The sequence below is a fragment of the Galleria mellonella genome, unplaced genomic scaffold, assembly GCF_026898425.1.
Source record: "Galleria mellonella isolate WM207_F2 unplaced genomic scaffold, CSIRO_AGI_GalMel_v1 utg270, whole genome shotgun sequence".
NCBI lineage: Eukaryota > Metazoa > Arthropoda > Insecta > Lepidoptera > Pyralidae > Galleria > Galleria mellonella.
The window spans coordinates 311,037-334,101 of record NW_026442062.1 but is presented as its reverse complement, the minus strand read 5'-3'; the positions used below and the strand labels follow the sequence as shown (position 1 = coordinate 334,101).

The 23,065-nt window shown below is 36.4% G+C and overlaps 1 protein-coding gene across 2 annotated transcripts; it reads right to left on the bottom strand.

Moving 5' to 3' along the window:
- Positions 1-218: 218 nt before the first annotated feature.
- Positions 219-22,947, bottom strand: LOC116412727 (sodium channel protein Nach-like). Of its 2 annotated transcripts, none has more exons than XR_008252874.1 (10): positions 22,840-22,947; positions 21,604-21,710; positions 19,525-19,752; positions 18,676-18,942; positions 17,914-18,022; positions 16,559-16,732; positions 15,227-15,356; positions 13,355-13,434; positions 1,360-1,466; positions 219-375 (listed from the first exon to the last, which is right to left on the bottom strand). XR_008252874.1 is itself a non-coding variant. In XM_052895335.1 (10 exons), the coding sequence occupies exons 2-10, from the start codon at positions 21,699-21,701 to the stop codon at positions 251-253; spliced, it is 1,344 nt and encodes a 447-aa protein (XP_052751295.1). In that variant the 5' UTR covers positions 21,702-21,710; positions 22,840-22,947; the 3' UTR covers positions 219-250. The 2 variants fall into 2 exon arrangements, 1 of the variants encoding a protein (XP_052751295.1); XM_052895335.1 differs by having other exon boundaries at positions 13,329-13,434.
- Between the last annotated feature and the right edge of the window lie 118 nt (positions 22,948-23,065).

Below are 23,065 nucleotides of genomic sequence, written 5' to 3'. Positions count from 1 at the left end.
AAGGGTTTTTTTTTATATATATTAGAAATAATTTGTTTTAAAAATTATTTAACATGCATTGAGCCTTTATTCTGTATAAATTCTTTTGCCAAATTTGTTAACAAAATAAGACATGAGAGTTTTTATTAAATCATTATCCGAAGTCAGAATAGTTAGACCAATAGTAGTAGTAAAGACATTAGGTAGGGGTAGTGGCTAATGCAATAAAACAAATTCGCTTTAAATCATATGTATTTAATTGTACAGGACACTATTTACCTATTTTTCTGTATGATCTCATTGCAAGCGGTAACTTGATAAATATAAGGCACAGAAACTCTAGTGCACTAAACAGACCCACTCCTAGGAACATATTAAATACTCCTCCCAGTGCCGCTGGAAATAATAAATTATATTATATTTTATTTTACTACTGGGATGGCAATTAAGTATACAACCCATGAGATGGTAAGCAGTAACCATAACCTTTGAACACCTACAGTACCAGAGGCATTACACGTGCTTTGAAAAAACCTCTTTCCTCCTTTTTTGAAGAACCCTGTCCATACAAATGTAAATTTCTACTAGGAGTTATCGCAGTTGGCCGCTATAATAGATAGATAAGTAGGTACATAGATAGCTTAATAAGTTTTAGGCAAAGGACATAATATTAGGTCCAAACTAGTAGGTATGTTCAACTAAACGGGAAACGAACCTACTGGCAACAGAAGATGAAACTGTTTTATTACAAAAATAGCTTTATCAAACTATCGTATTTTTACAGTTTTATATTGAATAACAAAATTTTATATAAAAAAAAAAATAAAACAAAAATAACGATCACAAAAAAAATATAGAGAGTGAAGAGCCATATCCAATACATGCCATGTACATGAGAAGTTAAGTCCTTTCGTATCGCTGTTGTATTATGTAATTTAATGCTGATAGTCGGTATATCGTCGATGTGCAGCGAAAAATCACTAACTAACATTTTTGGCGAAACCTATTTTTTGCCCCATTTGGTTTAAAATACAATAATCTACTCTATTTTAAAAAATATAAGCGTTTTTTTTTTTCATATTTTGAAATTACAGAATGTCAAGTACCAGTTCTACCGGACCTTTCTCCGCGAAAACAAATTTTATTTTAGTTTAAACAAATAAACTGCTGTTGAATTTCATTCATTACACGTAGTTTTATTAAACTGTAAGCTATGTTTTCTTCCTATAAATGTTTTTGATAGCATTTAACGTTTAGAAGCTATATCGATTTTTACGTAAAAAAATATTCAAACGCGATTATTCTCAGAATCTGTTTATTTTCCTTTGTTATTGATGAATTTTCGCTGCATAACGACGATATTCTTTACAGGATACTTACACAGCAACGTGAGCCACGTCTCAGTTGGTATTTGTGTTATTATCTTGCAATTTTCCAGTTTGACGCGAAAGTGAACCACTATTGAAGTGGTTTCATTCAAGTCGCGACTGTAAAATGAATATATATGTAAGTGAGCAATTTTGTAAATTGTTTATTACGTTAAGGTGACTTTGTAATGGAATGTTGAGCTCGAAATATAATAATTTTAAAGACTTAAAAATGAGTTCTCCGCGTATAACCCAAAAACTACTAAACGAAATTGTAGTGAATCAATTGTGCAGGTTTTGATATTTTTTTCAACATACTAGGTGAAAATTTGACCAAAATATAGTAAATTGCGTAAACACACATTATATTTTCATATAATAACAACCGGTTTAATTTACGTGTAATTAGATCGAGATAACTCGACTAGTTTCGGGATCAATTCCTGATCCTAAATCATGAGCGACTGTAACGACCTAATTACACATAAGTTAAACCGGTAGTTATTACATTAAGGTATAATAATTTCACAAGGGGGTAATTTTACGCTATTTAATGTGCTAACAGAAAATCCTATATAAATTTTGTCCAGTCAACGTTACTTTAAAATAATCATTACTTTGTAATTCCTTAACATAATTGCATATAAAACATTATGAATTTTTAATAATAATATTATTTTTATAGAAAAACTAACTGTTGCTCACGGATTCGCTCGCGCATAAGTAGTATAAGTGATGGAAATGTCTGTGCTGAATTTACATTGATGGTTTCAAAAAAATACCTATATTATGGCGTATTTATTTTTCTAAAACTCCGTATAAATTTAAGTTCCATCTTCACTTCACACTTCATTTCACTATGGTAATGGAGTTTGCATACAGAAAACGTATTTCTTGCCTCTCTCTAGGGAATGATACTGATATCTTATATATTTTGCATTTTATTATTTGCATCTAGAAGTATGTAAGTAAATGAAAATTCTTTTAGCATAGCAGAACAGAGAAATAACACCTGAGAGTAGTAGGTTTGCGCGGATTCTGGCTCACTCGGCGGCGGCTTCCCAAATAAAACTCATTCGACAAGACTTGTTTCTAGTTGGTTAAGTTAATCTTCAACTTTTATATGTGCATCATGTTGCGGCTTACTGTCACTTTGTGTGGGTAGTTCATAAGACTCGTTTGCATCTTGCAGATATTTTTAGACGGTGTTTTACATTAAATATGCTTACAACCACTTTATCTCTAAAAACCGAAAAAAAATGCCATCCAATATTTATAAATAAAAACGCGAAATTACAGAGATTTTTTTCTACCCGAATCGTTGGAATTTCTAACGACTAATATCACTCCGAAAAAAAAGGGATACTTATGTCAATAAGGAATGTTAATTTTCACATAAAAATAAAAACCGACCACATTCGCGTTTCTAATTGTTCGTCCAGCCGACTCTATAAAAGCCGTTTCATAATTTTAAATGTATCACAAGAATAAGAATTGCTGTATTGAATGTGTGGTTCTCGTGTGTTACGTTAACTCTGAAGAATATTGGAGGTGAGGTGTTGAATATAGACATAAATTGATTTTTTATAAATCTAGTCATCGTCAAAAGCCTAAAGTTGCGATGTTTTGTAACTTAGATCAATTTAATTTTAGTTGCTAAATAATCAAGCATTGTCTTATAATGAGGTCTGATTTGTTCTCACTCTGCAATAATTATATCATTTAATAACGTGCTGTATTGTGTGTCATTTATTCGCATTTGTTTCAGCTTTCTATAAACGAAGACACAGTGGATTATACATTGAAAAATTATTATTATCCCATAAGTGATGACGAGCGGCAAGATAATACTTTGCTGAAAAGCAAAAAAAATTCTACATTGAAGCGGGCTAACAACAGTATTGAGCATTTCTTTGAAAAGCCAAAAAAAAAACGAAGGCAGTTCTCAGATCGTCGGTTGGTCAATCGAATCAGAGTGGAACGTCTTATATATCCACAAGTGTAGAAAACCAAGCGAGCCATCTAATCTAAATCGAAATATACGACATGAAAAAACTAAAAGATATACCAAGCAATGACCACTGAAAATACGCTGTAATGTCCGTATTAAATATTACATGCAGTCAGAAAGTGATAAATATTTACAAAGTACTCGAGACATCGTTTACAATATCACAAAAGATATTTCAGAAAAAAAACGACTGCAAAAAATATTTCTTTGAACGTAACGACTAACGCCACCTGCTTCGCTTTATTTGTATTCACATAAAAAATAAATACCGATCACATTCTTGTTTTCACATGTTCGGCCAGCCGATTCTATAAAAGACTCATTCAAGCCTCATCATTTTTTTTACCCGAATCGTGGGAATTTCTAACGATTATCCCTAAGGAATATTATAGTTTAATTTATTTGCCACCTGCTTCGCACCGCCCACTCGTACCTGTATAGGTATATAAAGCAAGCTTGCTTGTAACTATTTAGTTGTAAGCGATATCACAAGCAAAATAAAAATGTGTGCATTGTACATTCCAGTTTTTGACTGTCTCTGTGACGAGGAAAATTGCGTGTGTCATTACAGTTGCTTTCTAACGCCGCCGTCGGAAGTGGAACTCAGTCGCAGTCCTTCGCCTCAACTGGATGAGTTACAAGTAGGGTATAGCCCTCAATCACCATCAAGTCCGTCCACCACATCCACCGAGTGTGAAATGGTCGGAAGAAAACGAAGAAAAATCCACTTTGGCGGAATTGGAAATGGATCATCATCCTCAAATATTTGACACTGAGTGTCTAGTATATTTTGTCGGAATGTCTAGTGTCCGAGTACCCAGTGTCTGAATGTCCACTGTCTGAGTGTCCAGTGTCCGAGTGTCTAGTGTCCGAGTGTCGAGTGTCCGAGTGTCTAGTGTCCGAGTGTCTAGTGTCCGAGTGTCCAGTGTCTGAGTGTCTGAGGTCTAGTGTCCGAGTGTCCAGTGTCCGAGTGTCTAGTGTCCTAGTGTCTGAGTGTTTGAGTGTCTAGTGTCCGAGTGTCTAGTGTCTGAGTGTCTAGTGTCCGAGTGTCCAGAGTGTCCACTGTCTAGTGTCCAGTGTCCGAGTGTCTAGTGTCTGTATGTCTGAGTGTCCAGTGTCCGAGTGTCTAGTGTCCAAGTGTCTAGTGTCTAGTGTCTAGTGTCAGAGTGTCTAGTGTCTGAGTGTCTGAGTGTCTAGTGTCCGAGTGTCCGAGTTTCTGAGTGTCTAGTGTCTGAGTGTCTAGTGTCCGAGTGTCTAGTGTCCGAGTGTCCAGTGTCTGAGTGTCCAGTGTCTGAGTGTCTGTCTGAGTGTCTAGTGTCCGAGTGTCTAGTGTCTGAGTGTCCAGTGTCTGAGTGTCTAGTGTCCAGTGTCCAGTGTCCGAGTGTCCAGTGTCCGAGTGTCCAGTGTCCAGTGTCCACTCTGAGTGTCCAGTGTCCGAGTGTCTAGTGTGTGAGTGTCCACTGTCTGAGTGTCCAGTGTCCGAGTGTCTAGTGTCCGAGTGTCTAGTGTCCGAGTGTCCAGTGTCCGAGTGTCCAGTGTCCGAGTGTCCAGTGTCCGAGTGTCCAGTGTCCGAGTGTCCAGTGTCCGAGTGTCCAGTGTCCGAGTGTCCAGTGTCTGAGTATCCAGTGTCCGAGTGTCCAGTGTCCGAGTGTCCACTGTCTGAGTGTCTAGTGTCCGAGTGTCTAGTTTCCAAGTGTCAAGTGTCCGAGTGGCCGAGTGTCTAGTGTCCGAGTGTCCAGTTTCTGAGTGTCTAGTGTCTGAGTGTCTAGTGTCCGAGTGTCCGACACTAGACACTCGGACACTAGACATCTAGACGCTCAGACACTAGACACTAGGCACTCAGACACTAGACACTAGACACTAGACACTGGACACTCGGACACTGGACACTCGGACACTAGACACTCAGACACTAGACACTCAGACACTCAAACACTGGACACTCAGACACTGGACACTGGAACACTCAGACACTAGACACTGGACACTAGACACTAGACACTCAGACACTGACACTCGGACACTGACACTCGACTACACTGGACACTCAGACACTAGACACTCGGACACTCGGACACACACTGGACACTAGGACACTCAGACACTGACACTCGGACACTAGACACTCAGACACAGACACTCAGACACTCAGACACTAGACACTCGGATACAAGACACTCAGACACTCGGATACAAGACACTCAGACACTCGGATACAAGACACTCAGACACTAGACACTCAGACACTGGACACTCAAACACTAGACACTCAGACACTAGACACTCGGACACTGGACACTCGGACACTGGACACTCAGACACTAGACACTCGGACACTAGACACTCGGACACTAGACACTCGGACACTAGACACTCGGACACTAGACACTCAGACACTAGACACTCAGACACTAGACACTGGGACACTAGATACTTAGGCACTCGGACACTCGGACATTAGACACTCGGCATCATGGGCGAAACAGTATACTCTGTTATGTCCATGGTACGGTTGGTATGGTATGGTTCATGTCTATAGGCGACGGTTACCACTTTCCATCAGGTGGGCCGTCGGCTTGTTTGCCATTCTAAGTCGTATAAAAAAAAACATATATGTCTACACAACCGCTCTAATACATTAAATGAAAATAAAAAAAAAATTATCACCCCTTTTCATCTGAGGAGTGAAAATTTCAAAAACTTTAATCTAGGTACATATTACATAATCCATGTAGTTCAATAACTACAAATAGATAGATAGATAGATAAATAGATAGATAGATAGTTAATTTATTTGCATTACTTGCAGCACACAAACAACAATAGACATATACAGTAAAAAGAGATAAAAGAATGCATATACAAAAAATACAATAAAATAAATAAAACAACAATTTCCTTCTTTCAATATTCAAATATTAAATTTCAAAGAGATGTGACAATATTTTTTTTATTTTTATACTAATTTTCCCACCCCACTTCTTCCGTTTGTAGCTTAATTTCCAATAACGACTAAAGACATAGGTATGTAATTATTTTAATTGTAAAGTTTTTATGAATGAATGAATGAGTATACTTTATTTGCATTATACAATATAGGAAATAAGCAAGACAATTTACAAACGCAACGATACGATTGTATAAGTACAGTGAGGCGGTCTTATTGCTGAGAGCAATCTTTTCAAGACAACCTTAAGGTAATGGACTAATTATTATACTAGTAGGTATGATAGTGCTGTGTAATTAAAAAAGTATCTTTTGCAAAATATATATATATATATATAATAAATAAAAAATTCCAATTTTTGAAAAGAAGAAACAATCAGATAGAGAAAAGATAATCTTTCACTTGTCGTTTGAAAGCATCGATGGATTTTGTACTTCTAATGACAAAAGGCAATGAATTCCATAACTTAATGCTAGAAACAGTGAAGGAATTGTGATAAAATTTAGTTGAATTTATATTGCAAATTCAACTAAATTATTTGTATTCTATGCTGGAATACATCGCAGTATTAGAACAATTTTGTTTTAATTTATGAATGAATTCTATAATTTTATAAGCAATACGAATTCCTTTCATTCCAGACATACAACAAATTAAATGCTGTAATCCACTCGTAAAATTTGTAAAATTACACATTTCTGAATATTTATTACAGATGATTTTTTTTATACAACTTAGAATGGCAAACAAACTGACGGCCCACCTGATGGAAAGTGGTAACCGTCGCCTATAAACATGAGCAGTAGCATGGACATAACAGAGTATACTGTTTCGCTCATGCGTTGCCATTCCTGAGGACTCAGGTGTTATTCCTCTGTACCCAGTAAATTCACGCCATATCCCACCCTTTAAACCGAAACACAGCCATACAAATACAACTGCTTCACGGTAGAAACACGAATGGGACAGAGGTACCCAAACAATCGACTTTTGTACAAAGTCTCCCTCTGGTATAATATAATTGTATAATCCGTATTGAGTTAAATGCTGTAACCATGGCAACAACAGAAATACTCCTCACGTTGACCACTAGATGGAGTTGTTATTTTAGTATCTGTGTGCTACAACGCGATATTAAGATTTTTAACCTGTCTATATAAGCTCAAGAGTATATTGAATAACAATAAATCTCATGTGGTGAACTTCAAGGCTGTATTTATATATTGAAACTTAAATTAAAACGTACCTATACTTATGAACGCAAATAAGGATTTCTTCAATAATAATATCAATGCTTCTAAAATTGCAACTAATTTCGTTGACATAATGGACATATCGTTGGCAATACGAGGGTTTCGAACTGTATCCACGGTAGCTGCACTTGCACTGGCACAGTTCACCCCGCTGGATCTCAAAGTACTGGAGGTGACCAAAGTGGAACGCACGCGATTGCTTGGCACAACTGACTTCCTCCATATGATGATGTGCAGCTTGAGAAACCAACTCCTGTTCACAAACTACTTCACCCAGCGTCCAGAGTCACCATCCCTCTTCATTTGGCTACCAACCAGGAAGAGGCCGACTCCTACGTGAGATCCAAGACAGTGACTATATATACTGATGGCAGTAAAATTAGGAGAATGGAAAGGTCGGAGCGGCTTTCATATGCTGTAATCCTGAGGTCTCCTGCCCTGTGGTGTTCAGAAAAAAGTACAAGTTACACTCAAGTTGCAGCGTATTTCAAGCTGAATTATATGCAATAGCCCGAGCTTGTGAATGGACAATTGCTCATCGATATCCACACACGGTTATATACACCGATTCGCTGTCAGCAGTCAAAGCCATACAAAACCGAAGTAATACGCACCCGATCGTCACCAACATCCATCGCGCTCTGCACCAAACCGACAACCCCATTAATATCGTCTGGGTTAGAAGCCATGTGGGTATCGCGGGCAATGAGGCTGCAGATGTGGCGGCTGGTGAGGCTAGTCTCCTCCTGCAATAATAAAATTTATTGCCATTCTTCACAAATTACTATGACAATATATCCTCCATGACGTACGCCAAGTCCCACTATAAGCGGGAAAGTCGCATCGCATGGGAGAAACGGTACACATCTGCTATATATATTGGCGCTTACACTAGAAAACTCCTCCCAAAACTTGAATAATATACAAAACCTTTTTTCAGTAATAGCAATACTCGTTCCATCTCACTCAGATACTCACTGACATGGATATAATAAAAAACCTCAGGCGTTTTCACATCACGGACAATGCCAATTGCCCGTGTGACGGCACCAGTGAGCAAACGTTTTCTTCACTTACTCAAAAGCTGCCCCCTATTCTGCAGGGCTAGGCTGCTATATGAACAAACATGCCAATTATATGGTGTAGACTCCCCTTATATTTAACTGCTATTCTACAGAAACCGGAAACTCTGAACTCATTCGACCAATTGGCAAAGAAAATTGTCTTAGTCTCAAACGATCATTTTTGTTGTAAATGGTGTAATATGTTCTCGTTTAATTACATTACATATAGTGATCATCATAATTAAATATAATATATATATATATATATATATATATATATATATATATATATATATGTATGTGTGTGTATGTGTATGTATATGTGTATATATGTGTATGTGTATATATGTATGTATATGTATATATATGTATGTGTGTCTATATATATGTGTGTGTATGTATATAATAATTAAAGGGAAAAAAAAAAAAAATTGAACACTTACCTTCACTAATCACCCACACGTTGCGTAGACAGCCGCGCACTCCATAATGTCATCATAACCATTAAATAAAAATACCATTAATAACAAGTCACATTCATACATATCACCTTCTCGCTGCTATATAAAAAATAATAAAGGGCTCAGTAAGTACGCGTGCAAAATTAAATAGCTAGACTAGAGACTTATGCTGTATCAAATCGCAGCTTAAGTCAACTAAAACTCTAAAGCTTAATACTCATCTCCCAATCGCGAACCAAATAATATTGAAAAAAAAAAAAAAAAAAAAAAAATGGACATATCGTTACCTCTATGGCAAATTTACGAATCTGCAGTTTTTTTCAAATTTGACATTTCTTTAAAAAAGTACATTTTGCGTCATACTACTTACTGTGGCTTATTTTCAAATTTCTATCTCTAATGGTTAAAGAAATCGAGTAGCTCAAATCTCCATATTTTTGTGATATACCCAAAGTAAACTTACTTTAATTTGAAAATTTCAATAATTATTTTATCAATTTTTCAATCCTAATTTAATTATTTTACATTAATGATTGCTATAACGTTGTTATTTAAACTAAAGTTATCTCCAAAACACGTGATTTATGATACCTAATATGATATTTACGAAAGTGGCACTTTCCTTAGTTTGCCAGATATTAAAATAAATTATTTTCTTTGGCAACTTACGAAACTGTCACTTTCGTAGATTTGCTGTTTTATAACTCAATACCTAGGAACTCTCATGTATGAAGGTACAAAGTAACGAATATGCATTTATTTCGTATACCTGTAATATAATAATATTTAATTAAGCGCATTCAATAAAAACACGTTTTTAAAACTTAAATGTTAGCATGATCTTCTAAAACGTTAGTAGTCTTCTATCAAAAGTTATTTGCATTCTAATGTTTCAAAACGTTCCCCTGTAAAATGTATCTTTTTCAGTTTCGTAAGTTTACCATAAAGGTGACGATATCACAATTGATTTTAAAGCGACTAAAATGTTTTTATTCAAATCACAAAACGCTGCACCTAACCCACCCGTAGACTTTGCTCCATCAGTGAATATTTTATGCCAATCATTGTATTTCACATTAATTTCTTTGACGACTTCATGTTTTTGCAAATTAGTATCATAGTAAAACTTAGCATTTATGATGTATTCTAGCTCTGTTCTAATTATATTATTAATCTGAATACCTGTCACCCAAATATCTAGTGAAAACATTTTAGGAGGATGACAATGAACATGAATTGGTTTGACTACGTTTAAAAATTTATATTTGAAAATTTATGAAAATGTTGAAAATTTATATTAATAAAGGTTCCTTTTAAATGTCCAATTTCTTATTCGGCAGAGTAAATTCAATTCGCCTTGAAATTTCGTAGACATGTTGTTTGATACAGAAAGAGCTTTGAGACAATTTTAAAAGCAAGATGGCGGCTCCTTATTTTAAGTGGAGGAACACAAATTTCGATTTCCATAGTATGAATAAGCGTAGATTTAATAAACCCACTAATATACCTTAATCTATGATTTTGAATTTTGTTCAATTTCGCAACATTTCCATTCGTGTTTCAACCGTGAAGCAGTTGTGTTTGCATGGCTGTGTTTCAGTTTGAAGGGTGAGATATGGCGTGAATTTACTGGGTACAGAGGAATAACACCTGAGTCCTCAGGAATGGCAACGCATAGGGGGTATCATGGGCGAGACACTATACTCTGTTATGTCCATGATACTGCTCATGTCTATAGGCGATGGTTACCACTTTCCATCAGGTGGGCCGTCAGTTTGTATGCCATTCTAAGTAGTATAAAAAAAAATCTTTTAGCACTACTGTCATACAAGTAACAACCATAATCCGTCGGGAGGAAGGGGTTAACGGAGACTGAGAAACCCATTGCTAACAATATACCCAACCAGGTCGACCTCCTAGCGGTTCCCCTTGGAAACTATCATGACTAATTCCTGATGAATTCATCACGATGGGCTAACTGGCCTGTTTTCATTTTCATCTATCACCCTTCACTGGTGCTCCGCCAGCGTATCCCGTTAGCGCAGGCGGGGTTACCATACCATTTTCACCCATAAAAAAAAACCATAATCCATCGTATTTCTTATTTAAATATACAATCTACGCAAATGAAATGGATGAATACCCCAAATAGTTTCTGTTAAAACTCTCAACATAATAATAATTATTAATTATAAAATTAATTATAAATTAATTATTACGAGTTACAATGACAGTATTTAAAATAACAGAACTTTCATCGTGCCTCCATTCAAACAGTTTATAATTACTCCTCTCCATCCAATGGTTGTCTGGAAGAGATCGCTTTTAGCGATAAGGTCGCCCGTTGTTTTCTCACTGTGATTATTTCTTGTAATTGTTTGTATCTATTTATAATAAGTATTACTGCTGTAACCTTTTAGAGGAAACAATAAAGCGTATCTATCTATTTGTCTATCTATCTATCACCCCTTTTTAGGTTTTAAAATGTAGTTATATATTAACTACATGTAAGTACATAACGTGTATATTTAACTACATCTAAAGTCTAAAGTTTAGCTTTTTTTTATACGACTTAGAAAGGCAAACAAGCTGACGGCCCACCTGATGGAAAGTGGTAACTGTCGCCTATAGACATGAGCAGTACCATGGACATAACAGAGTATACTGATTCGACCATGATACCCCTCATGCGTTGCTATTCCTGAGGACTCAGGTGTTATTCCTCTGTACCCCTTCAAACCGAAACACAGCCATGCAAACACAACTGCTTCTTGGTTGAAACACGAATGGGCCAGAGGTACCCAAGCAAACGACTTTTGTACAAAGTCTCCCTCTGGTAAACTTAATCACAACTCGGATATTTCATTAAAATACAGCAAAAGGCAGCGGTCAAGTGAGAAAGGAAAGAGGGTCGACTCGCGGGAGGGCAAAAATAATCTAATTTCCATGTATAATGAAATCGACGTAGCTTTGGGAACTTGTTGATTTGACATGCCCATGAATGAAGCCAGATTGGGGCGGGTATCGATTAGCCCGCCGTTGCCTGGCAACGCGAGAGGCGTCATGACAACGTGTGCACTCGCCTTTATAGATAGATAGACGAATTTAATTACAGTGCTTAATGTTTTATTTGTGTATTCGAATTTAGATTAATGAGCTGATATTGTGATATGTAACGATTCAATTTTATACATACGCATTGTCAAGTTATTAATCAATATATATATAATAAAATAGTAACTAGTAGCTGTCTGTACATGGAAGATATATAAGAAAAACTGTTATAGGGGCTTTATGAAGGTAATAGAATCCGAAACAATGATTCTTAGAATTATTGTCTGTTTGTACGTTTATGCACGCTAATCTCAGAAACGGCTTAGCCGATTTGAATGCGGTTTTCACTAATACGTTACAGTTTGCTCCACTTACATTTATCTAAGTTGTGTTTGCATGGCTATGTTTGGGTTTGAAGGGTGGGATATGGCGTGAATTTACAGGGTATAGAGGAATAACACCTGAGTCCTCAGGAATGGCAACTATGCAAATGTATCTCATTTGAATGTATATATTGAATGTATATATATATACCTATACAATGACACCATTTGTATGTATATCCTTTGATAATAAAGCCAGTGTGTCACAATTTTTATCTATATATACATACATATATACACATACAAAATGCGTTTCTTACTATATTGGATCAATGGTGTCCTTTACATTTTTAATGTGGCTATCATCCAACGATCGGTCGAATAACGTAAGTGTGCACGAGAAAGGGATTGCAAGTCACGTTCTCTGCAATAAACAACGTTGGATTGTTATATACGTATGTGTACGAAGTAAAGTTAAAATAAATTGCTGCTTCTTTTATTTTGTGTCGAGTGATGTGTGTGTGTGTGTGTGTGTAAAAATAAAAAGGGTTAACTTGTGTTTGTACAGCAAGTCGTCCAGTCCTGTTAAAAAAAACATACCAACAATTCAACCACCTAAATATTATATTGAATTAGTTTAATTAGAATATATAGATTATTCGTTAATTTGCATTCGTGTATATATATATATATATATATATATATATATATACATATATATACATTCATATATATATATATGTATATGTATATATGCCTATACAATGACACCATTTGTGTGTATATTCTATTTTGATACTAAAGCCAGTGAGTTACAATTTTTATCTATATATACATATATACAGACAGATACAAAATGCGTCTCTTACTATATTGGATCAATGGTGTCCTTTACATTTTTAATGTGGCTAGCTTCCAAGGATCGGTCGGGGACGTACTCCTCGCACGAGAAAGGGCACATGCAAGTCACGTTCTCTGCAATAAACAACGTTGGATTGTTATATATGTATGTGTACGAAGTAAAGTTAAAATAAATTGCTGCTTCTTTTATTTTGTGTCGAGTGATGTGTGTGTGTGTGTGTGTGTGTGTGTGTAGATAAATAATTTAATACTTGTGTTTGTTAAAAAAAGTCTCAGTATTTTTGTTTTTTTACTGTAAATTTGCTTATATTATATGCTCGCGAAATAATGATAAAAAATCAGAGACGTTAATACAGATTTGTAAGTTAAAGATGACAATGGGTGATAATGAATACTACAACATATTATACCAGAGGGAGAGTTTGTACAAAAGTCGATTGCTTGGGTACCTCTGTCCCATTCGTGTTTCTATCGTGAAGCAGTTGTGTTTGCATGGCTATGTTTTGGTTTGACAGGGTGGGATATTGCGTAAATTTACTGGTCATAACAATTCCAGGAATTCAACACCTGAGTCCTATTACATGAATTACAGCATTTTAATCAAAATTAATATTTTAGATACATAATTTAATACTTAGATTTTGTTAAAAAAAACTCACGTTTACTTGTAATGTGTGTGTTAAATAGTAACCCTTATTAGTCGTACTATTTAACACACACATAAATTATTACAGTAAATAGAAAATAATTCAATATTAGTAAATTTTATCGATTGTAAAATTGCCAAAAATTGCTTTATATAAAAAACATAGCAAACACAAAAAAAACTGTAGAATGGAGCATTTTCTATTTTTTTATTATTATTAATATTATTTGTCGATATGTCAGATCTATTCAGCCACTCGGTCCTATTTAATTGGATGATATTCAGCAAATGCGATCCCTGTCCAACTTCGGTAGAACTTTTAAATGTGCTTTCAATTTCGAACTCTCAGAAAAGTTGATATCTCCAAAATTTATAAGGAATTATTTTTCAAAACTCTTTGAGGAAAACTTTCTAAAGTATTCTGAAGATCCAAATTTAAAAATGTTCACTGAAATTAGATAGAAATAGCACTTGTGAAAAATCATCCATCGTTTCATTACTGACCACATTTATAAAATGTTTAAGAGAAAAAGCGGATTTCATGGTATAATAGCAGGATGGGCCAACCGGTTGATCGCGACTATAAGTCCAGTCGATCGTGGCAAGTTAAACAATATAATATTTTACTAATCTAGAGGAAGATGCTCGGACGCAATGCTCACACTAATATAAATAAATAATTACTAAGAATAATTTCAGTTTTATGTTTTCCCTCTTAATAAAATAAAAAATACTAGAATACTACATAATTGTGTGAACTATATTGTTTCATTTGTGATTTCAAGTAGTATGTAATTGGCAGATCGCACAGGACTTCGTCAGTAAACAGTAGATCTTGGGTCTAGTCAGGTCGACCACCCTTGATATATAGCATTCTCTCCCAGTGAACTATAATTCTATCGTAGTTAACTACAATTATAAAATCATATACTTTACATTTAATTTATATAGATAGAGCTTCGAGCCTCAAAAAGGGGACAACTTTTTGTCAGCTAATTGTCAAATTAGCCGACTCGTTTTTTATTTATCTGTAATCTATTAATTTATGCATAAAATGCATCTTAACGTATTATTTAATAAATAAAATGAGTGTTTACGCATTAAAAAGATGAAGAATTTATAAGACAGAAAAAATATAGAAGTAATAAAGGAATCACTCATAACTATTTATCATGCAAAATTATATGAAAAATTGACCCGTTTCACTCGAAGCATTTCTATGGAGACACTCTGTCTATATAATCTAAGACTTTACATTACCATTAGATTGTGATGATTTAAAGCAGCTGATCTTGCTGAGCGGACAGGGTGGGAGACAGTCGGAGTCATTCTTATTCGCACACTCCAAGCGCGGGTCCGAGCACCCGCAATACTTCTCGAAGCATTTTAACTGGATGACAATGGGAAACCAATGACTAACACATATTGTTTACTATTATATTGAATTCTGTACTATTCATGTATATACTATGCCCTGTAGCAGGAAATGCAGATAATTTGGTAACACCTTATATAGTTGTCTATAAGTGAAAGTATTTGTAAAATCATTTGAGGAGTTTTTAAGTTGATCAATTATAAACAAACAAATCTTTCCTCTTTATAATATTAAGTTGTATAGATATTGAAGTAAGTATATGGAAGAAATACATGGTAGGGAGTTTGAGGAGGGGAATTTAATAGATAGATCACGTGGCTCAGGGCCGTTCCTTATGGCAGTCTATGGGAGAGGCCTATGTCCAGCAGTGGACAGGTAACAGTTGATATAATGGTAATGATCTTTTACGTGAACATACCTGCATTGCATTCGTATTAAGGGGTTGTTTAGAGTTTTAATGAGGGTTTTACACAGGCCCGGCCTTAGTGTATCTAGCACTCCTGAGCAAATGACTGACTCCCCACCCCCTTTGACGATGAATAAAACAGTTTTAGTGCCTAATAAAAAGATTATTAGCCATTTCGGTTCTCTTACACCGGGTTCTATGATATCTACATACTGGTCTCCTACAAAACATGGTAATTGCCCATTTTGATGATTAACTGACATTAAAAATTCTAACATCTCATTACTGAGGAGAAAGGGATTGTTAGTAATGGAGACTAAAAATCCCATTGCCAGCAATATACCCAACCAGGTCGACCTCCTCGTGGTTTCCTGACCTGGAAACTATCATGGTTAATTCCTGATGAATTCATCACGATGGGCTAACTGGCCTGTTTTCATTCTCATCTATCACTCCTCACTGGTGCTCCGCCAGCGTATCCCGTTAGCGCAGGCGGGGTTACTATTCCAATTTCACGCATCAAAAAAAAAAAAAACTATTTTCACCCATCAAAAAAAAAGACTTTGTACAAAAGTCTCATAACTCGTTGTGTTTGCATCCCTATCGCACAACGCATTGACGCCTTCCATGGTACTGATAGGCCTTGACGGGCCGTCAGCTTGTTTGCCATTCTAAGTTTTATAAAAAAAAAAAAAAAACCTTGACGCCCCCGGGCGCCGCCCGTACGGAGCCCTAAATCGATACTGATTTTACATAAACTGGTGATGCGGAACATACAGATAGATACTGCTTAATAAATATATTAATTCACCTTACATCCGCTCCTCGAATAATCCCTATCGGACACACAATTTTCAGCTATAATATTATCCTCGTCGTCGACCCCATCGAGCAATAGAGTGAACAGCAGCTGTACTTGGTACACGTGACCCCGCTGCAGGGAAATCGGCTCCACTTCCTCCTCACCAGTGTACTTTGTGAACATCTACAATTATCAGTACCACAGTCATACATGATGCGATGAAATGACGAAAAAAAATTGTTTATGCTACTTAACACGTTCACGCCGGCGCAGGCCATCGGTGGCCCGCGCTAGACTGTCTCATTGGACGATACGTACCACCGGTGGTACGCACTAATTTGTCTTATGTGGCGGCGCGTACCACCGGTGGCCCGCACTAGACTGTCTTTTCTGGCGGCGCGTACCACCGGTGGTACGTATTCGATTGTGCTATTAGCATCAATTAGAGCGCCGCCACGCAGCAAAAAACATTAAAGTCGGCCCCGGCGTGAACGTGTTAAACGAATATGAGATATATCTCCCACGAACACAGGTTATGGAATGAGCTCCCTGCCGAGATTTTCCCAAGAGACTACAGCATGGGGTTCTTCAAAAGGGGGGTAAAGAGATTTCTTCAGTGTCGGCAACGCGCGCGTGATACCTCTAGTATTGTAGGCGTTCATGGGCTACGGTATCCGCTTACCATCGGGTGGGCCGTATGCTCGTTTGCCACCTCAGTGGTATAAAAAAATGAGATAATTATCTTAAGATCTGTGTAAACTAAATAAAAAAAAAATAAATAGGTCAGCTTTGTTAGTAATTTTGGGTAGATATTCGTCCCAAATATAACTTTTTACAGTAAAATAATGACCATGTGTTATTAAACACAGGATAATTTCCCCAAGCCATAAGATAGAGAGATAGATAGATAGATAGATAGATAAAAAAAACAAAAATACAAAAACAAAATACATATTACTATTCCTTCATGGGTGCCAAAAGATTTTTAGTAATAGAGATTGTTAGTATTAGAGATTAAGGCCCCTTTGCTAGCAATATACCTAACTAGGTCGACCTCCACGTGGTCCCTGGAAACCATCGTACTAAATTCCAGGTGTACTTATCACGATGGGCTAACTAACCTGCCTTTTCATTCTCACCTTTCTTTTCCTTTCATTTCTTTCCCTCACTGGTGCCCCGCCGGTGTATATATACGGTGTGTAGGGCGGACAGGGTTACCATTCCATTGTAATCCATTAAAAAAAACCTTCAATTACTATGTTTATACTATGTATATTTTAATTCGATATGTTCATATTTTCCTCTAAGATTCTTAATGGGATAACGTTTTCAAATAAGTGGTATTATATTGGTAAGGCACTTACATAGTAACCGTGAAGTGGTGACAGTATGGTAGGATAGTCCAATACTATGTCCAATGCTCTACTGGTGTCCAAGGTATCTAGCAATCGATTTGTGGTTTCATTTTGTAATCTGAAATGGAAGACAACTAGAAAAAAAACTCAAGCCTCGGTCTTGGTCAAAGAATGCTTATAAATATATCAACTTTGGTAGACGTAGCATTGTTTTCATTTCAATAATTTACAGATAGATAGATAGATAGATGACCTTTATTACCAGTATTAAGAAAATAAAAAATTAAAACAACAAAAAGAAAAAAGAACAATTAATGTTGCTGGCAATAGGAGCCGCCTCAGCTGTTGCTATATATATATACAGCTCCAGCGAGATGTACCTATATAGCGCTGATTTTCAGGCGGCCCTTAACTCCTAACTTATATATTTAATTAGTATTATATAATGTAAATAATACCGTATGGTCCCGGTACAGAATGAACCATCTCTTCCTTTTAGTGGACTCTTAAGAGACGACTAAGAGACGGCGAGGGATGGGCAGCAGGGTCCCTCTTAAAACATCTCTAAAGCCTGACTGCGGTTGCCAATCCGCCTGCCAAACGTGGCAACTACTGGCAAAACCCACCAAGAGGGAGGTCTTTGTTCAGTAGTGGACGGTCAAGGGCTCATATGATGATGATGAATAAGCCAACTGACACGCCTTCATCCTCACCTATCATTCTTCAGTGATATCCTGTCAGCGTATACCGGTAGAGTTAAAAAAAAATTACCTATATTGATCTATGACGCAGCAGACACCCCACACAGTGAATTGTTTAACAAATAGTCGTTGGCAGGGTATACTGGTGTACTGCCACCTACAAGCGGCGAGGATGTCGCCGCAATCTGGAGAGTTCTCTAGAAGACCGTCTGCCAGCTGTACCTCATTCTCCTCCAGTATTTGGTCAAGCATTTGTAATTGTTCCAGATTTGCTGGTTTCTTTCTTAACGCGTTCGAGAGTGTAGCAGCGAGATGCGTTGCGTTTTCCACATTTTTTCTGATTATGTACAACCGAAATATAAGTTAGTTTTTATGATATAAATTTGAGCTAATAAACAGAAAGGTGAGTTTTGATCAATCAATCCACAGCCCTGATCACATAGCTCGAAGAACCGACGACTGATGGGTGTACGACTAAAGGTACGACGACCCCCGTCGCCGGTCCCAGCCGTAACACTAAAACTCATTTCGGAGAAAAAATTTTCCGAGCCATTTTGTTACATTTCTCAACGGTCGGAAAAAGAGCACAAAAGATGTTCTTAGTTGAAGCGTGACTGTGACCCCCCCCCCCAGCCCACTAGATGGAGTGACGATCTCAAAAACATTGCAGGGAGTCAGTGGATGCAGGTGGCTCAGGACAGTTCCATATAAAATAAAAGAAAAAAAAGAAAAAAAATTTAAAGTGAAAGTAAATTTTTCTGTTACCTCTTAACTCTATAACAGTTAAACCGATAGTGATAAAATTTTGTATATACCTATGTAGTGTTCGAGATGGAAATTTTCAGGGAATTAATTAATCCTGGTCCATTGCGAATCGAAGTCGCAGGAAAAAAGCGGTAAGTATGCGATAAAATCGTACAAGTACAATTGACGCAAAAAAGCGTCGGCGACCGCCTCTGGTGCAGGACATATGGCCATCGTTTGTGGCATGCCCGTCGACGAGATGTAGGTATGGTTGACCGCGGCGCTTAACTGCTGGTCCTCAAGTACCATCACGGACGAGTGGCGCAGGAAACGCAGCCAAAACGTAGCGCAGAGCACGCCCGCGCACAATGCGCTCGCGCAGCATATCAATATCCAGCCTATGCTGTAATACAATATGTCAATAATTAAAATAAAAACATACAATAAGAAAATAAATAAAAATACATAATCAGTACATTCTGTGATGTTTGCATAGGCACCTCTGTCCCATTCGTGTTTCTACCATGAAGCAGTTGTGTTTGCATGACTGTGTTTCGGTTTGAAGGGTGGAATATGGCTGTAAATTTACAGGTCTTAGGAATGGCAATACCTGCGGGGTATCATGTACGAAACAGTATATACTCTGTTAAGTCCATGGTACTGCTCATGTCTATAGGCGACGGTTACCATTTTTAATCAGGTGAGCCGTCAGCTCACATCACTGTTTGCCATTGTAAGTTGTATAAAAAAAAATTTTTTTCAATTGTATAGAAGGTAAATTTTTTCGGCTTCGGCTTTTGAAATGCCATAGAAACATTATAAAAATAATAAATATTAAGACTGTGTAAAACAGGTCGTTCTTTTTGAAGTCGGTTTACAATCGACTACAAAAAAAGTTTTTTATTCGGCTGTATTTTTTTCTATGTTTGTCACCTCATAACTTTGTCAGTTTAAAACCGATTTGGAAAAATCTTTTTTTATCTGAAAGGATATGCTTACAGGTTGGTCCTATAGACATTTTATCAAAATCGGGTCAGTAATTTACTTTTTAAATCAAAATAACTGATTTTATCACATTTGAAGTGGGTTTTTTTATGGGACACAATTTTTAAATTATTTTTACTGTATGTTCTTTAATATTTACGGTGATTTACATGTCTATAAATTACCACTTTCTTAATGTGTACTTTTGTTTTTATATATTTTTTTTTTTGATGGGTGAAAATGGTATGTTAACCCCGCATGCGCTAACGCGATACGCTGGCGGAGCACCAGTGAAGGGTGATCGATGAGAATGAAAACAGGCCAGTTAGCCCATCATGATGAATTCATCGGGAATTAACCATGATAGTATTCCGGGGGAACTGCGAGGAAGTCGACCTGGTTGGGTATATTGCTAGCAATGGGATTCTCAATCTCCATTACTAACAATCCCTTTTCCCCCAAATCTGTGCCTCTAGTGAGAAAGGTTCAATTCAAAATGGTCACTTTTCAGGAGAGCCAAAAAACTATTTTAAATAAAGAAAAAAATTCTGCTGCTTTTATTATTTGCTAATTGAAAAAGTCAATGATTGCATTTATAGTAATTTTTTCTCCTCTTTCTTATGAAATTGTCGGTTTTTGTGTAAAACCTATAGTTTAAAAAATAATTCTATTATACCTAATCACACTTAACAAAAATATTAAAATTATGATGTGAAAATAGTTTTAAGTTGAATTAAAACTATTTCATTGAAGTATTGAAGAAAAACAATGTTGTGTATTTTACGCTATAAAAAATAATCGCTATTAAATGGTGTAAAAGGGTTCAAATCGAACTGATTCATTTTACAAAAATAATTTTTGTAAAATATTGTAGTTTTATTTCTAATTATGACTTTTTTACCACAAATATTTTGTTAATTGTAGCCTTTTACATGTTTACTATCTCTATTGTTTTTAAAGATATCGTTACGATTCTTATACCATTCGAAAGAGAAAAATTTGCTTATTTAAAGTAGCCTAAAAAAGAAAAAGGCTATAACTTGAGTTATACCCTTTCTCACTAGAGGCACAGAAATATATATATTAGTACCTATATAAAAGTGCGCTACCAACCCTTTGTCTTTTTCTCAATGTCCTCCACCCAAAGGTTGTATGGAAGAGATTGCTTAGCGATAAGGCCGCCTTCTGTATCGCTTCTTAATAATATTTACTATAATTTTTTTTTTCTTGGTGCAATAAAGTGTAAAAAAAGAAAAATGTTAGTACTTACCGATCTTGATAATAACGAGAATATAGATATTTGAAACCATGAAGGGTTGTTGTTTTTAAAAAGCGTTTGATAACACGACACACTGCAGACCGTCTCATGGTGATTCTCTGTATCAACATATTAGAGTATAAAATAGTGTAATTATCTCACAGCACACCAAATAAAACTTTTTTTTTATTTTTTTATACAACTTAGAATGGCAAACAAGCTGACGATCCACCTGATGGAAAGTGGTAATCATCGCCTATAGACATGAGCAGTACCGTGGACATAACAGACTATATTGTCTCGCCCATGATATCCCCATGCGTTGCCATTCCTGAGGACTCAGGTGTTATTCCTCTGTACCCAGTAAATTCATGCCATATCCTACTCTTCAAACCGAAACACAGCCATGCAAACACAACTGCTTCACGGTTGAAACACGAACGGGACAGAGGTACCCAAGCAATCGACTTTTGTACAAAGTCTTCCTCTAGCTCCAGAGCCGTAGTTAGACACAAGATTAAGGTAGGGCAAAGGAACTTTTTGATAGGGCAGAAACCATAATTAAGTGACTTAGAAAAACAAATCTTATTTTCTTGAGGCCATTCATTTTCAAATAGGGCGTTGGGCCTTTTAAGGTAGGCCCTTTCCCTCCCTCGCTACGGCTATGTTATGCTCTTTTCTCTAATAGGTTTATCTAGGTACTACCTATATCTTTATGTACTTAATGAACAATTTGGGGAACGAGATTTTTAGTAATGGGAATTTACCAGCTTCTTTACTAACAATAAATCCTATCAGATCGACCTCTACACGGATCCCCCTGGACACCACCGTAGTTAATTCTTGTTAAATCACGATAGGCTACCTGACTTACTTGCATTCTCATTGGTGCCCCATCAGTGTCTACCGATAGTGCAGGCAGAGTTACCATTTCATTATCATCTCATGAAACAAAATACTGAACAAATCGTCCATTAGTTAGATTATTAAATAGACTGTTGTGACGCGGGGAGGTCGACCTGATAGGGTATATTGCTAGCAATGGGACTGATAGTTGGCATTACTAACAGTCCCCCCCCCCCCCACCCGCCTAACTACGATTGTCAATCCGCCTGTCAAACGTGGCAAATGCTGGCAAAACCCTTCAAGGGGAGACTTATGTTCAGCAGCGGACAGTTAAAGGCTTGATATTATTATCATCATTGAATTAATAACATTATGAAAATAACACTATAATGTGATATGCACCTTATTATTTCAAAAACTTAAACGAATACTTTGCATATTTATGATATAAATATGAAATAATAACAAAAAATCGCAACACAATCCTATAACAATCACTGGAACTGTACTGTTCACTGTAATATTCGATAGACATTGAAAAGCCACTTTAAAAGGATGTACGCTCACTTATCCACATAATATTTTGTTGCTAGTTTTTCATGACATTTTTTAAGTTACAATTTTTATT

Bases quoted from the DNA above. Each gene is read 5' to 3' on its own strand.
- LOC116412727 (XM_052895335.1), bottom strand. From the start codon at position 21,701: ATGAGACGGTCTGCAGTGTGTCGTGTTATCAAACGCTTTTTAAAAACA. The intron at 18,943-19,524 runs GTACGATTTTAT...GTACATAATCAG, and splicing joins TTTTTGCGTCAATTGTACTT to AAAAAATGTGGAAAACGCAA. The intron at 13,435-15,226 runs GTAATGTAAAGT...TGTTTATTGCAG, and splicing joins TAAATCATCACAATCTAATG to AGAACGTGACTTGCATGTGC.